General features: G+C 47.7%; 2 protein-coding genes across 13 annotated transcripts in view; one reads left to right on the top strand and one right to left on the bottom strand.

Moving 5' to 3' along the window:
* capslb (calcyphosine-like b) overlaps window positions 1–9,582 on the top strand; it is a 36,208-nt gene extending 26,626 nt beyond the window's left edge. For all 4 annotated transcript variants that reach the window (XM_059974083.1, XM_059974082.1, XM_059974081.1 and 1 more), the window contains one exon: window positions 2,231–9,582. In XM_059974083.1, the coding sequence (XP_059830066.1) occupies window positions 2,231–2,332 (102 nt within the window). In that variant the 3' untranslated portion in view covers window positions 2,333–9,582. The remainder of the gene's footprint in view (window positions 1–2,230) is intronic.
* Window positions 8,207–17,259, bottom strand: part of cplane1 (ciliogenesis and planar polarity effector 1) — a 375,338-nt gene continuing 366,285 nt past the window's right edge. For 7 of the 9 annotated variants that reach the window (XM_059974072.1, XM_059974075.1, XM_059974078.1 and 4 more), the window contains 4 exons: window positions 13,998–14,113; window positions 13,462–13,586; window positions 13,003–13,116; window positions 8,207–9,901 (listed from right to left, as the gene is read on the bottom strand). In XM_059974072.1, coding sequence (XP_059830055.1) covers window positions 9,860–9,901; window positions 13,003–13,116; window positions 13,462–13,586; window positions 13,998–14,113 — 397 coding nt within the window. In that variant the 3' untranslated portion in view covers window positions 8,207–9,859. The remainder of the gene's footprint in view (window positions 9,902–13,002; window positions 13,117–13,461; window positions 13,587–13,997; window positions 14,114–17,259) is intronic. The other 2 variants (XR_009512997.1, XM_059974076.1) reach the window with 2 other exon arrangements.

Below are 17,259 nucleotides of genomic sequence, written 5' to 3'. Positions count from 1 at the left end.
ATCTCCTCTGTACCTACTCCCCAGCACCTTAAAACTCTGCCCTCTTGCGTTAGCCATTTCAGTCCTGAGAAAAAAGCCTCTGACGATCCACATGATCAATGCCTCTCATCATCTTGTACACTTCTATCAGGTCACCTCTCATCCTCTGTCACTCCAAAGACAAAAGGCCGAGTTCACTCAACCTATTCTCATAAGGCATGCTCTCCAATCCAGGCAACATCTTTGTAAATCTCCTCTGCACCCTTTCTATGGCTTCCACATCCTTCCTGTAGTGTGGTGACCAGAATTGAGCACAGTACTCCAAGTGGGGTCTGACCAGGGTCCTATATAGCTGTAACATTACCTCTCAGCTCTTAAACTCAATCCCACAATTGATGAAGGCCAATGCACAGTACGCCTTCTTAACTATAGAGTCAACCTGCGCAGCAGCTTTGAGTGTCCTATGGACTCGGACCCCAAGATCCCTCTGATCCTCCACACTGTCAAGTGTCTTACCATTAATACTATATTCTGCCATCATATTTGAACTATCACAATGAACCACTTCACACTTATTTGGGTTGAACTCCATCTGCCACTTCTTAGCCCAGTTTTTCATCCTATCAATGTCCTGCCGTAACCTCTAACAGTCTTCCACAGTATCCATAACCTTTCTGTCAGCAACAGATCACCCATCCCTCCACTTCGTCATCCAGGTCATTTATAAAAATCACAAAGAGAAGGGGTCCCAGAACAGATCCCTGAGGCACACCACTGGTCACCGACCTCCATGCAGAATATGACCCATCTACAACCACTCTTTGCCTTCTGTGGGCAAGCCAATTCTGGATCCACAAAGCAATGTCCCGCTGGATCCCATGTCTCCTTACTTTCTCAATAAGCCTTGCATGGGGTACTTTATCAAAGGCCTTGCTGAAATCAATATACTCATCAATGTGTTTCATCACATCCTCAAAAAATTCAATCAAGCTTGTAAGGCACGACCTGTCTTTGACAGAGCCTTGCTGACTATTCCTAATCATATTATGCCTCTCCAAATTTTCATAAATCCTGCCTCTCAGGAACTTTTCCCTCAACTTACCAACCACTGAAGTAAGACTCACTGATCTATAATTTCCTGGGCTATCTTTACTCCCTTTCTTGAATAAGGGGACGACATCTGCAAACCTTCAATCCTCCGGAATCTCTCCCGTCCCCATTGATGATGCAAAGATCATTGCCAGAGGCCCTTCACCTCCCAGAGTAGCCTGGGGTACATCTCGTGTGTTCCCGGAGACTTGCTACTTGACACTTTCCTGAAGTTCCAGTATGTCCTCTTTCTTAATGTCTATATGCTCAGGCTTTTCAATCCGTTGTAAGTTTTCCCTACAATCGCCAAGATTCTTTACTGTAGTGAATGCTGAAGCAATGTATTCATTAAGTATCTCCGCTACCTCCTCGGCAGTGGAGGATGAGAGGTGACCTGATAGAGGTGTACAAGATGATGAGAGGCATTGATCGTGTGGATAGTCAGAGGCTTTTTCCCCAGGGCTGAAATGGCTAGTTTTAAGGTGCTTGGAAGTAGGTACAGAGGAGATGTCAGGGGTAAGTTTTTTACGCAGAGGGTGGTGAGTGTGTGGAATGGGCTGCCAGCGACAGTGGTGGAGGCAGATACGATAGGGTCTTTTAAGAGACTCCTGGATAGGTATATGGAGCTCAGGAAAATAGAGGGCTATGGGTAACCCTAGGTAATTTCTCAGGTAAGGATATGTTCGGTACAGCTTTGTGGGCCGAAGGGCCTGTTTTGTGCTGTAGGTTTTCTATGTTTTTATCTCCTCTGGTTCCATACATACTTGATTGGTCCTAGTCTCTCATGTCTTATCCTCTTGCTCTTCACATACTCGTAGAATGCCTTGGGGGTTTTCTTTAATCCTGCTCACCAAGGCCTTCTCATGGCCCCTTCTGGCTCTCCTAATTTCATTCTCAAGCTCCTTCCTGCTAGCCTTATAATCTTCTAGATCTCTGTCATTACCTAGTTTCTTGAACCTTCTGTAAGCTTTCATGTATTGCAAAGTATGTGTCTCTGAGCTGTGAATCTGTGCACATGATTGTGTTTTCCAGGAGAGATGTGGGACTGTGCATGTTCCTCTGGAGAAGTGTGTTCTGCATGTGTAGAGTGGTGTTACCCGGAGGTGTAGAGGGTGTCCCAGGCTGTTTCTCAGCTTCCAGCTCATTCTCTGTTTATTTGCAGGTCACCCAATGTGAATTTATTAATTACTATTCGGGAGTGAGTGCCTCTATTGACAATGATGCCTACTTTATCCTAATGATGAGGTCCTGCTGGCGAATGTGATCGACGCCGTTATCATTTGGGAAAGTGCAGACTGATGAGATGGATGTATCACCGTGTTTCCAGGTCAGGGGCTGCCTCTCTGCCCCTATACACAACGCTGCTGACTTCACCTCTGCTCTCTAGCGAGGCCACTGGCGGGGCTGATTACCCTGTACAGAGCCTTGAGACCCTCCACCCTCTGACACCACCCCCATTGATCGGGGCATTGCCAGAACTCAGATTCCTTTTAAATTTCTTACCCTTTGTCATATAAATGGCACAATTCAGTACAGCACAGCCTCTACTGGGAGAACAGGTTAACATCTGCTCAGAACTGAAGTGCCCACCCTGATTAAACAACATCCAGAGACCCTCAGCAGGTTGGGGTAAGCAGAGGCAACATCTCAGGTCAAAAACTTTCAGTCAGGCAGGTTCTGCGATTCTCTAGCACAGAATCCCACTTCACTATCCCTGTGGTCTGTAGTGTGTGTCTGGCCCACCTTGTCCATGTCTACCCTAACCCTGTGGTCTGTAGCCTGTGTCTGGCCCACCTTGTCCATGTCTACCCTAACCCTGTGGTCTGTAGCCTGTGTCTGGCCCACCTTGTCCATGTCTACCCTAACCCTGTGGTCTGTAGCCTGTGTCTGGCCCACCTTGTCCATGTCTACCCTAACCCTGTGGTCTGCAGCCTGTGTCTGAGTGACTCAGGTGTTCATTTGCACCTTTTAGCAACACTGTGAGAGCCCCTGTGCCCCAGGACAGAGTTCCATTCCCAATATCCCTGTGAACCTCCTCTGCACAGCCGGCTACCTCGAGTAGCGTTCTGAGCAGAACTGCAGCCATTACTCCAACATGGCTGAATCAGAGTTTTGTAAAGTTGTACCATGGCCTCCTTACCCTTGTAGTCTCTGTACTGATCAATGACAAGTACCCTGTAACACTACAGCACAATATAGCCCTTTGGCCTACGATATTGTGCCAACCTTTTAACCTACTCTGAAATCAATCTAACCCTTCCCTCCTTCATAACACTCCATTATTTTCATTCATATGCCTACCTACGGTCCTTGTAAATCTCCCTAATTTATCTGCCTCAACCACCACCCAGCAGTGCATTGCATCCATGCCTCTGACAACCACCCCTATATTTTTGTCCAATCACCTTGGAAGTTATGCCCCCTGATACTGTCGATTTCCACCTTCTGGTGTCCACTTAATCTATGCTTCCTATCATCTTGTACGCCTCTTTCAAGTCACCTCTCATTGTTCTTTGCTCCAAAGAGAAACACCCCAGCTTGCTCAGTCGTTCACATGTACCCCAGGATCCCTGGTTCCTCACTCCCACCAACCATGGTTTATATTTGACCCTACTATCCACCACGTTACCTTTGTCAGGATTAAGTTCTTTCTGCCATGGCTGTGCCCAAGTGACCAACCTTCTCTCTTAAAACAAAGATGTTCAAACTCATCTCGGTGTTGATGAGACACAGCCTCCAGTGAGTCAGTAACCAGTGAGCATGGCTATACCACCAGAGAGATCATGATTCTATATCTAACTCATGCCACCATTATCCTGAAATCAGTCATTAATATAAAATTAATCCTGAAATCAGTCATTGACATTGAATTAATGTCAATAATTCAAAGCTTGCAGAGGGATTTGGACCAGTTGGAGGAATAGGCTGAAAAATGGCAGATGGAGTTTAATGCGGACAAGTGTGAGGTATTGCACTTTGGAAGGTCAAACCAAGGTAGAACATACAAGGTAAATGGCAGGACACTGAGGAGTGCAGATACATAATTCCCTAAAAGTGGTGTCACAAGTAGATAGGGTTGTAAAGAGTGCTTTTGGTACATTGGCCTTTATAAATCAAAGTATTGAGTATAAGAGTTGGAATGTAATGATGACGTTGTATAAGGCATTGGTGAGGCCGAATTTGGAGTATTGTGTGCAGTTTTGGTCACCTAATTACAGGAAGGATATTAATAAGGTTGAAAGAGTGCAGAGAAGGTTTACGAAGATGTTGCCGGGACTTGAAAAACTGAGTTACAGAGAAAGGTTGAATAGGTTAGGACTTTATTCCCTGGAGCATAGGAGAATGAGGGGTGATTTGATAGAGGTGTATAAAATTATGATGGGTATAGATAGAGTGAATGCAAGCAGACTTTTTCCACTGAGGCCAGGGGAGAAAAAAACCAGAGGACATGGGTTAAGGGTGAAGGGGGAAAAGTTTAAAGGGAACATTGGGGGGGGGGCTTCTTCACGCAGAGAATGGTAGGAGTGTGGAATGAGCTGCCAGATGAAGTGGTGAATGCGGGCTCACTTTTTGACATTTGAGAAAAACTTGGACAGGTATATGGATGAGAGGGGTTTGGAGGGATATGGCCCAGGAGCAATTTAGTGGGACTAGGCAGAAAAATGGTTTGGCACAGCCAAGAGGGGCCAATGGTTTCTGTGCTGTAATGTTCTATGGTTCTATGTGAAGAGGGAGCTTCACTCTGCATCTGGGAGTGTGTAGTGGGACAGCGTAGAGGGAGCTTAATGATGCCAGGAGTATGTGATGGGATGTCGTGAAGAGAGTTTCACTCTGTGTCTGACCCTGAGAGTGTGTGATGGGAAGGTTTAATTTTAATTTTAATATGTCTGATGGTTTAGCTTTACTATGTCTGACATAATTTTATTATGCCAGTTTAATTTTACTGACGGTTTAGATTTACTATGTTCGATACTGGGAGTGTGTGATGGGATGGTTTACTCTGTCTAACTTGTACTGTGATTATCGTGGTTTGCACAATCTCATCTCTATTAGTCATACAGCAGAGAACAGGCTCTTCCACAGACCCTTACACATTTACATCAACCTTCCATTTTCCATTCTCACTCTCCCATCTGCTCCCTCCAAATCCACCCATCACCCGAGTGCTGGGGACCATTTACTGTGGCCAGTTAGCCCACTGGCCTGCACATCTTTGGGATGTGGGAGGAAATCGTATCTGAGGGAGACCCATGTGATGTTGGGGAGAATGTATAAACTCCACACAGACACCAATGCAGGTCAGGTTTGAACTTTGTTGCTCGACCAGCAATAGTAATCTGCCCTGGTACAGTATATCAAGCCAAGGGCAGAGCTTCATCACCATCAGCTTTACTGTGGAGCCTATAGTATCAGCCTATAGTAGTCATTGCTGCCATCCTGATTCCATCTATGTTGTCAATGACACTTTGCGATGCTTCACTCTCGGATCTATCCCTTTTCACCTTGCACTTACTCGTGCACGGGCTCTCAGTTGAGCAGTGGGTTCATGTTAACATCCTTCTGTAGCCTAGACCATCCCTTACTCTTTATCTTTCTGGCCTTCTGATTTTCCCTCAATGTATCTCTTCACCATTGGCTGCCATTGCCCAGGTGTCAATACCTGTCCCTCAACTTTCCTCCCCAAATCTTTCTTTTCTTTACATTGCAGAATCCCACCTGTCCTCAATAGGTACAGCAGAGAAGGTGCAGGTTATACTGGTAGGATTGGATGGAATTGTTTGGGCCAAGTGTACAGCACAGAGAGACCAGGAGCATGAAGTGGGTTGTTTCTGCAAAGTCGGTTTCACATTTCTTTGGCTCAATGTCAGGATGGCAATGTCGTTGAACAAAGGAACCTTGGAGTATAATAACATGGTTCCCTATAAGTGGAGACATGCAAAAAGCTTTTGGCACATTGGCCTTCATCAGTCAAGACACCAAGAAATTGAGCTGTTGCAGTTGGAATATTTTGAAGCTGCACATTGAAAATTGTGTTCTGTTCTGGTTGCTCTGTGATGGGAAAGATGCTATTTAGCTGCAAAGAGTCGAGATTTATGACTGAGTTTTAGCGAGAGCTTGAGGAGGTTAGGAGAATGGGAAAATGAGAGGTGTACATACGTCTGAACAGCATAGATGAATGTGCACAGCCTTTTTCCCAGAGATGGGAATTAAAAATTAGGGGCATTGGCTGAAGGTTTCAGGAGAGAAATTTAATAGGAATGTGAGAGGCAAGTTCTTCACACAGAGAATGATCAGACAGACATACTTTATTGATCCTGAGGAAAACTGGGTTTCGTTACAGCTGCGCCAACCAAGAATAGTGTAGAAATAGAGCAATATAAAACCATAAATAATTACATAATAATAAGTTAATCATGCCAAGTGGAAATAAGTCCAGGACCAACCTATTGGCTCAGGGTGTCTGACACTCCGAGGGAGGAGTTGTAAAGTTTGATGGCCACAAACAGGAATGACTTCCTATGACACTCAGTGTTGCATCTCGGTGGGATGAGACCCTGGCTGAATGTACTCCTGTGCCTAACCAGTACATTATGGAGTGGATGGGAGTCATTGTCCAAGATGGCATGCAACTTGGAAAGCATCCTCTTTTCAGACACCACCATCAGAGAGTCCAGTTCCACCCCCACAACATCATTGGCCTTGCGAATGAGTTTGTTGATTCTGTTGGTGTCTGCTACACTCAGCCTGCTGCCCCAGCTCACAACAGCAAACATGATAGCACTGGCCACCACAGACTAGTAGAATATCCTCAGCATCGTCCGACAGATGTTAAAGGCATCTGTTGTTCACACACTCCCCAGTCTCTCTCAGTACGTCCTGCACTGTGGGCAGAGTGTGCATACCCTCACTGTTGTTCACACTCACTCCCCAGTCTCTCTCAGTACGTCCTGCACTGTGAGCAGAGTGTGCATACCCTCACTGTTGTTCACACTCACTCCCCAGTCTCTCTCAGTACGTCCTGCACTGTGGGCAGAGTGTGCATACCCTCACTGTTGTCCACACTCACTCCCCAGTCTCTCTCAGTACGTCCTGCACTGTGGGCAGAGTGTGCATACCCTCACTGTTGTCCACACTCACTCCCCAGTCTCTCTCAGTACGTCCTGCACTGTGGGCAGAGTGTGCATACCCTCACTGTTGTCCACACTCACTCCCCAGTCTCTCTCAGTACGTCCTGCACTGTGGGCAGAGTGTGCATACCCTCACTGTTGTTCACACACACTCCCCAGTCTCTCTCAGTACATCCTGCACTGTGGGCAGAGTGTGCATACCCTCACTGTTGTTCACACACATTCCCCAGTCTCTCTCAGTACGTCCTGCACTGTGGCAGAGTGTGCATACCCTCACTGTTGTTCACACTCACTCCCCAGTCTCTCTCAGTACGTCCTGCACTGTGGGCAGAGTGTGCATACCCTCACTGTTGTTCACACTCACTCCTCAGTCTCTCTCAGTACATCCTGCACTGTGAGCAGAGTGTGCATACCCTCACTGTTGTCCACACTCACTCCCCAGTCTCTCTCAGTACGTCCTGCACTGTGAGCAGAGTGTGCATACCCTCACTGTTGTTCACACACACTCCCCAGTCTCTCTCAGTACATCCTGCACTGTGGGCAGAGTGTGCATACCCTCACTGTTGTTCACACACATTCCCCAGTCTCTCTCAGTACATCCTGCACTGTGGGCAGAGTGTGCATACCCTCACTGTTGTTCACACACACTCCCCAGTCTCTCTCAGTACGTCCTGCACTGTGGGCAGAGTGTGCATACCCTCACTGTTGTTCACACTCACTCCCCAGTCTCTCTCAGTACATCCTGCTCACTGGAAGGTGGTGGGTCTCTCAGGTCTGCAGACAGCAGGGAATTCATGGTATTGAATTCTCTCCACGGGGACAAGCTGCCAGTCAGCATCTGTGCACAGAGCTGGGGCTAACAATTCAGGTTATTAATTTTTCATCAGAGATGAAACTTCTATTATAGTGGCAGGGCAAGTGGGAGGGCAGAAAGGCTCATTGAGATGGAGATGAAGAAGAGGAGTGGGTGGGAAAGTGGTGTTGAGGCCAAGACTGGACTTGCCATGGTCTATGAAGTTCAAAGGCTCATTTTATTATCAAAGTATACAACTCCAAAATTCTTCAGTTCTCCGAGTAGCCATGGAACCAAGCACGAAAAGAAAGGCAACGTGATCATCAACCCCCAAATCCCACCTCTCTGTAAAAAAACAAACAAAAATGAAGTAGGCATGTCAGTCCCCAAATCCCCCTCAACAAAAAAAATGACCAAGACAGATCAGGCGATAAAACATAGAATATAAAAGCTATAAGACTGAAGAACAAAATCTATAGTCCAAAGTCCAAATCCAAAAAAACCTGGATAATACTCACTGAGCCCAGAAGCAGCAACAGGCCATTCCCTCTCCGGTACTGATCAAAAGACAAGCGGCTGCTGCTCACCCTCTGCACTGGCTTCGACACCTCAATCGCCCTTGTTGCTTCGGTTGGAGCTCAGATCGGTGAAATGCAGCCAAACATCAGCTTTGCTGCATCCTGCAGCTTGTCTGCTACGAGGTTGGTGATGCTGCCTCCTGAAATCCTCTCAGAGACTGCAGAGTGCTGGACCACCCTAACAACCTCCAAAATTTCGCACTCTCCTTGGTGTTTCAGTCAACCTCGTCGCTTTAATTGGTGAAATGGGGTCAAACATTGGCCTGCAGCCTTCTCACCGTGAGGTGCACTCATGCTGCCTTTGTCTCCTGTAATCTCAGAGACTGTAGAGTGCTGAAGCCCCCAACCGATCTCCAAACAGCAAAGCACGGGCTCCAGCAGTTCCAGATGAGAAACAAATGTAAAAGACATAAATGAAGTGGGAAGAAAAGGTTCCGTAATCTATTCAGAAGATGTCGACAAAGGAGTGTTGAATGCAGGCCTTGACCTTCAGGTTTTTTCTGCATGTTTCACTGGGATAATGCGCATTCCCTACTGAAATTTCTCTCCATTGCTGTCACCTTTTACATTACTATATCCTGCAGGATGTGGAGAGAGATAAACCATTCACATCATTTTGAATGGAAGACAGAAGTCTGACTTCAGAGCAACACTCAGGACCCAAACCACGCTGACTATTACTGTTAATTTTCCCAGTGTTGTGATTTCTTTTATAAGATGTCCAGTTTGGTGATAGTGTTAAACAGAATCCTTAATGTGCAAATTATAGAGAGTTTTTAGGAGACGCACTATGACTCATCTTTCTCCCAGGACACTGAGTGGGGGCAGGACTGCGTCAGCACAGCTTCTGTCACACAGCCCACCGCTGCAGACATTCAGTCAGTCTCTAGCTGACCCAACCTGCCAAAGGATCTGGGCACACAGGAGACCGTAGAAGCAGGAATCTGGAGCACTCAAGTTACCTTTCTTTGAAAATATTGTCCTACTATAAAAAATATTAAAATTGCTCTTTGAATCATGTAGCAGCAGTGTCCTGCCACAGAGAGTTTTATTCTGATGATAGCATCGTATGTGGGGATTCGAGTGTGAAGATTTCAACCCAGAAGGTTAATGGCGACCCTTTAAAATTAATCCCAGAACTCTCTCTGGAAATGTTAGTTTTTATTTGGGACAAAAGGCTGAGGACTGATTTTTCCACGGAAACAATCCTGTCTAGGTTTGGTGTGAAGCAGTAGTTTGATGCCAGCCTAGTGGCCTGTAGATGATTCTCCAGCAGACCTTGTGCTGCTGTTCTAGAAAACCAAGTCCACATCACTGGACACTCGCAGCAGCATCTGTGAACATAATTGTAGCCCCTTGTTTAATATCCCCTCCATAATGTGACAACCTGAACTGCTCACAACATTCCAGATACAGCTACAGTATAACATGACATCCCAACTCAGTCAGCTACCTACACCTGATGTATGCCTCCTTTTTTCCTGACTAGAACCTCAATATCCCTTTATTTGAAACCTTATGAAATTACGGTCACTAATCCCACATCACTTCAGCCACTTGCCCAGATTCCTTTTCCAAGAGGAGACTGAGAACTGGACAAATCTGATCCCATTGCAGTCCCTGTCAACATCAGGGAAGCTAAGATTGCTTGTTATTACTACCCTATAATTCCAATACTCATCTGGAATACTCCCTATATGTTTATAAAATAGACCTGGCCTCGCTGGACATTCAGGCAAAGATATCGCCTCTAACTAACGCTGTTGAATAATGCTAAAGCATTGGATGTACCGAGGGATCTCTTTCCCAATGGGATGGAGAAGACGCAAGCCAGTTACAGGCGCACTGTGCAGCTTCTATGTTACAAGACTTTATTGGGGGATTGTAAAATAGTACTAAAACTACATAATAAATATTCCCCAGTTTGCGGTCCTTCCAACAACAGGAAGTTCTCAGCGCTGCATGTGGACTATTCCCAGTGTTCTGCTTTTCCTGGGACAGTGGACCAAAGGTGCAAAACGGTCGCTGCTGTAGAGAGCACGGTTTACTCAGAGTGAATGTGTAACTGAAGTCACAAGAGTCACACGCAATGTAGTTGTACATTATTGAGAGGGTCAAGTTTGTCTTCGCAGGTTTACCATGGGTGCTGTACAGTGGGGTTGGGGAAAATAAGGAGGGGTTACAGTGTTGGCTTACGTAGGGGTTACTGTGTGTGTTTTTGGACTGTAATGTGGGATTGAGGTAGATTTAGGGAGGGTTCTAGAATGTCTGGTGTCCGCAGTGTAAGCGGCGTTCGGGAAGTGAACAATGACTCTGGTGTCAGGTATATTTGGTGAGTCTATGGTGCCTCTGGTGTGAGGAGGTTATACAGTCAGCTCCGGGTATGTAAAGTGAGGAGGTCCTACAGTCAGCTCCGGGTGTGTAAAGTGAGGAGGTTGTACAGTCAGCTCCGGGTGTGTACAGTGAGGAGGTTGTACAGTCAGCTCCGGGTGTGTACAGTGAGGAGGTTGTACAGTCAGCTCCGGGTGTGTAAAGTGAGGAGGTTGTACAGTCAGCTGCGGGTGTGTAAAGTGAGGAGGTTGTACAGTCAGCTGCGGGTGTGTGAAGTGAGGAGGTTGTACAGTCAGCTGCGGGTGTGTAAAGTGAGGAGGTTGTACAGTCAGCTGCGGGTGTGTAAAGTGAGGAGGTTGTACGGTCAGCTGCGGGTGTGTAAAGTGAGGAGGTTGTACGGTCAGCTGCGGGTGTGTAAAGTGAGGAGGTTGTACGGTCAGCTGCGGGTGTGTAAAGTGAGGAGGTTGTACGGTCAGCTGCGGGTGTGTAAAGTGAGGAGGTTGTACGGTCAGCTGCGGGTATGTAAAGTGAGGAGGTTGTACGGTCAGCTGCGGGTGTGTAAAGTGAGGAGGTTGTACGGTCAGCTGCGGGTGTGTAAAGTGAGGAGGTTGTACGGTCAGCTGCGGGTGTGTAAAGTGAGGAGGTTGTACGGTCAGCTCCGGGTGTGTAAAGTGAGGAGGTTGTACGGTCAGCTGCGGGTGTGTAAAGTGAGGAGGTTGTACGGTCAGCTCCGGGTGTGTAAAGTGAGGAGGTTGTACGGTCAGCTGCGGGTGTGTAAAGTGAGGAGGTTGTACGGTCAGCTCCGGGTGTGTAAAGTGAGGAGGTTGTACGGTCAGCTCCGGGTGTGTACAGTGAGGAGCTTGTACGGTCAGCTCCGGGTGTGTACAGTGAGGAGGTTGTACGGTCAGCTCCGGGTGTGTAAAGTGAGGAGGTTGTACGGTCAACTCTGGGTGTGTAAAGTGAGGAGGTTGTACAGTCAGCTGCGGATATGTAAAGTGAGGAGGTTGTACAGTCAGCTGCGGGTGTGTAAAGTGAGGAGGTTGTACGGTCAGCTGCGGGTGTGTAAAGTGAGGAGGTTGTACGGTCAGCTGCGGGTGTGTAAAGTGAGGAGGTTGTACGGTCAGCTCCGGGTGTGTAAAGTGAGGAGGTTGTACGGTCAGCTCCGGGTGTGTAAAGTGAGGAGGTTGTACGGTCAGCTCCGGGTGTGTAAAGTGAGGAGGTTGTACGGTCAGCTCCGGGTGTGTAAAGTGAGGAGGTTGTACGGTCAGCTCCGGATGTGTAAAGTGAGGAGGTTGTACGGTCAGCTCCGGGTGTGTACAGTGAGGAGGTTGTACGGTCAGCTCCGGGTGTGTAAAGTGAGGAGGTTGTACGGTCATCTCCGGGTGTGTAAAGTGAGGAGGTCGTACGGTCAGCTCCGGGTGTGTACAGTGAGGAGGTTGTACAGTCAGCTCCGGGTGTGTAAAGTGAGGAGGTTGTACAGTCAGCTGCGTGTGTGTAAAATGAGGAGGTTGTACAGTCAGCTGCGTGTGTGTACAGTGAGGAGGTTGTACAGTCAGCTCCGGGTGTGTAAAGTGAGGAGGTTGTACAGTCAACTCTGGGTGTGTAAAGTGAGGAGGTTGTACAGTCAACTCTGGGTGTGTAAAGTGAGGAGGTTGTACAGTCAGCTGCGGGTGTGTAAAGTGAGAAAGTTGTACAGTCAGCTCCGGGTGTGTAAAGTGAGGAGGTTGTACAGTCAGCTCCGGGTGTGTAAAGTGAGGAGGTTGTACAGTCAGCTCCGGGTGTGTAAAGCGAGGAGGTTGTACAGTCAGCTCCGGGTGTGTAAAGTGAGGAGGTTGTACAGTGAGCTCCGGGTGTGTAAAGTGAGGAGATTGTACAGTCAGCTCCGGGTATGTAAAGTGAGGAGGTTGTACAGTCAGCTCCGGGTGTGTACAGGAAGGAGGTTGTACAGTCAGCTCCGGGTGTGTAAAGTGAGGAGGTTGTACAGTCAGCTCTGGGTGTGTACAGGGAGGAGGGGGTTGTACAGTCAGCTCTGGGTGTAGACAGGGAAGGAGGAAGAGGTTGTGTAGCGAGCTCTCAGGGTTCACAGCTCTCCCATACTGCCCACCATGTTGTTAACGACGTTCCAGTCCAGGCTACACAGGATGGTGTCAGTGGTGTCAAACTGAACCTCGCACAGGTCCTGCTCGGCTGCACGCACCCTCTCCTCCTTGTCACCTCCCTGGGGGCACAAAACATAGAAAGAGCTCAGCTCAGCTGCGTCATAAGCCCTCACTGACCGTTCCACGGTTACACGGTCAGACCAACTGGTCCATCTTGACAAGAGTCCACCTAAAGTTCTTCCATTTCCCCACGTTTAGCCCACATCCCTCTGAACCTTTCCAAATCCGTTTCCCTGTCAAAGTACGTTTTAACTGTTAATGTACCTGCATTAACCACTTCTTATGGCAGCCCAAACCATCACTCCCCACCACACTGACTGTCCCACCCAACTACCACACCAATCCCACCCCCCACCCATTAGCACACTCTGCTCCCCCCTCCCCCCACCCACCTGGGCAGTTACCTGTAGGAAGGGATGAGTCTCCCGGTCCAGGATATCCTGGATATATTCCGGGGGGCTCCATGGTGACAGCGAGTCGGAGTCGCTCTGATCCTCATCAGGAAGGTGTTCCTGGAGCATGGGCCCACCTGGTGGAAGCAGACAGACGGGTCAGTCACACTGGCCAATGACCCACACTGCTGAACCCACCTCCACCTCCCACTCAGATTGCACTAGCCAGTGACATACAGAGCTCAACCGGGATGAGGGCAGGGACGCGACAGAGCCAGGCTCCAAGAGCAGCACAGGGCAGAGGGAGTGAAGTGTTGGAGAAGGAGGAGCTGGGAGAGGTAGGTAAAAGTGAGGGGTGAGATATGGGAGGGAGAGGATTGGGGCTGGTGTACCCACAATAGAGCCCACTCTGAGGAAGCAGCCTCGGCCATGGCCCCAACCCCAGACAGAACCCCTAGCACCTCCAGTATCACTCACTCACCCCTTGGGTACACAATCATTAAACATAACAGGGGAAGTGGATGCTGGGAGGATCACCGTGTGCTCACCCGGTTGGTGCCCCTGTCCTGGTGAAGAGACTGGACAGGCCCGTCCCAGGGAGAAGGTGCCTGAGAAGCTGTGACGTCTTCCAGAGGCCGACATACTGTGGGAGGCAGCTCCCCTCCTGCAATGGAATGGAGGGTGAGAGCATGGGACACACACACAATGCACATGTGGACATGCATACACATACAGATATATGAACACACAATGCACATGAACACGTGCAGTGTACTTGCATAACTTGCACAGTGCGAATGAGTACACACAGTTAACATGTAGACACACACACAGTGCACATGCAGACATACACACAACCTGTCCCTCTCCCAGTGCCCTGCTTCAAAACATCCACCATTGTTCCTGTACCAAAAAAGACCAAGGTAACATGTCTGAATGACTGGCGTCCTGTCGTACTCACCTCAATAATAAACAAATGCTTTGAAAGGCTGGTCAAAGACTACATCTGCAGCTTGCTACCACTCAAACTGGATGCCCTACAATTCGCCTACCGACACAACCAATCGACAGATAACACAATAGCCACAGTTCTGCACACTGTCCTTACACATCTGGAGAAGAGGGATGCTTATGTGAGAATTCTGTTCCAGGACAACAATAGAGCATTCAACACCATAATTCCATCCAAACATGACAATAAGCTCAGAGATCTCAACCTTCACCCTGCCTTGTGTAGCTGGATCCTGGGCTTCTCGTCAGATCACCGGCAGGTGGTGAGAGTGGGCTCCCTCACCTCTGACCCTCAACACAGGAGCCCCTCAGGGCTGTGTACTAAGCCCCCCTCTTTACTCTCTGTCTGTATACACATGACTGTGTCGCCACCCACAGCTCCAACCTGCTAATTAAATTTGCTGACGACACTATGCTGATTGGGCTAATCTCAAACAATAATGAGGTGGCCTACAGAGAAGAAGCCATCACCGTGACACAGTGGTGTCAAGAAAACAACCTCTCCCTCAATATCGCAAAAACAAAGGAGCTGGTTGTGGACTACAGGAGGAAGGGAAACAGGCTAATCCCGATTGACATCAATGGATCTGGGGTTGAGAGGGTGAACAACCTTAAATTCCTCAGCATAAACATCACCGAGGATCTCACATGCTCTGTACATATCAGCTGTGTACTGAAAAAAGCACCACAGTGCCTCTTTCATCTCAGACAGTTGAAGAAGTTTGGCATGAGTCCCCAGATCCTAAGGATTTTCTGCAGGGGCACAAATCAGAGCATCCTGACTGGCTGCATCACTGGCTGGTGTGGGAACTGTACCTCCCTCATTGCAGAACTCTGCAGAGCATGGTGCGGACAGCCCAGTTCATCTGTAGATGTGAACATCACACTACTCAGGACATTTACAGAGACAGGTGTGAAAAATGGGCCCGAAAGATCATTGTGGACCCGAGTATTCCCAACCACAAAGTATCCCAGATGCTACAATCTGGGAAACAGTACCACAGTATAAAAGCCAGGACCTACAGGTTCTGGGACAGCTTCTTCCACCAGGCCATCAGACTGATTAATCCATGCTGATACAATTGTATTTCTATGCTATATTGACTGTCCTGTTGCACATGCTGTTTATTATAAATTACCATAAATTGCACATTGCACATTTAGACAGGGACGTAATGCAATTATTTTTACTCCTCATATACGTGAAGGATGTCAGTAATAAGGTCAGTTAAATTCAATTTAACATGAATATAATATTATTATAACATAACATGATATTATTACCTAATATTGATCAGCACTTGATTAGTTCCAAGGGTTTAGATGGGGCAGAGTTTGTTAAGTGCGTCCAGGATGGATTCCTGTCACAGTATGTTGACAGACCGACTAGGGGGAATGCCATACTAGATCTAGTATTAGGTAACGAACTGGGTCAGGTCACAGATCTGTCAGTGGGTGAGCATCTGGGGGACAGTGATCACTGCTCCCTGACCTTTAATATTATCATGGAAGAGGATAGAATCAGAGAGGACAGGAAAATTTTTAATTGGGGAAGGGCAAATTATGAGGCTATAAGGCTAGAACTTACGGGTGTGAATTGGGATATTTTTGCAGGGAAATGTATTATGGACATGTGGTCGATGTTTAGGGATCTCTTGCAGGATGTTAGGGATAAATTTGTCCCGGTGAGGAAGATAAAGAATGGTAGGATGAAGGAACCATGGGTGACAAGTGAAGTGGAAAATCTAGTCAGGTGGAAGAAGGCAGCAGACATGAGGTTTAGGAAGCAAGGATCAGATGGGTCTATTGAGGAATATAGGGTAGCAAGAAAGGAGCTTAAGAAGGGGCTGAGAAGAGCAAGAAGGGGACATGAGAAGGCCTTGGCGAGTCGGGTAAAGGAAAACCCCAATGCATTCTTCAATTATGTGAAGAACAAAAGGATGACAGGAGTGAAGGTAGGACCGATTAGAGAAAAAAGTGAGAAGTTGTGCCTGGAGGCTGTGGAAGTGAGCGAGGTCCTCAATGAATACTTCTCTTTGGTATTCACCACTGAGAGGGAACTTGATGACGGTGGGGACAATATGAGTGAGGTCGATGTTCTGGAGCATGTTGATATTAAGGGAGAGGTGGTGTTGGAGTTGTTAAAATACATTAGGACAGATAAGTCCCCAGGGCCTGACGGAATATTCCCCAGGCTGCTCCACGAGGCAAGGGAAGAGATTGCTGAACCTCTGGCTATGATCTTTATGTCCTCGTTGTCCACAGGAATGGTACCAGAGGATTGGAGGGAGGTGAATGTTGTCCCCTTGTTCAAAAAGGTAGTAGGGATAGTCTGGGTAATTATAGACCAGTGAGCCTTACGTCTGTGGTGGGAAAGCTGTTGGAAAAGATGGGATCTATGGGCATTTAGAGAATCATGGTCTGATCAGGGACAGTCAGCATGGCTTTGTGAAGGGCAGATCATGCCTAACAAGCCTGATAGAGTTCTTTGAGGAGGTGACCAGGCATATAGATGAGGATATGCAGTGGATGTGATCTACATGGATTTTAGTAAGTCCTTTGACAATGTTCCACACAGTAGGCTTACTCAGAAAGTCAGAAGGCATGGGATCCAGGGAAGTTTGGCTAGATGGATTCAGAATTGGCTTGCCTGCAGAAGGCAGAGGGTCGTGGTGGAGGGAGTACATTCAGGTTGGAGGGTTGTGACTAGTGGTGTCCCACAAGGATCTGTTCTGGGACCTCTACTTTTTGTGATTTTTATTAACAACCTGGATGTGGGGGTAGAAGGGTGGGTTGGCA

The sequence above is a fragment of the Hypanus sabinus genome, chromosome 7 (genome assembly GCF_030144855.1).
Source record: "Hypanus sabinus isolate sHypSab1 chromosome 7, sHypSab1.hap1, whole genome shotgun sequence".
Lineage (NCBI taxonomy): Eukaryota > Metazoa > Chordata > Chondrichthyes > Myliobatiformes > Dasyatidae > Hypanus > Hypanus sabinus.
Note: the sequence above shows the minus strand (reverse complement) of the source record. Positions and strands in the feature narration are given on the sequence as shown.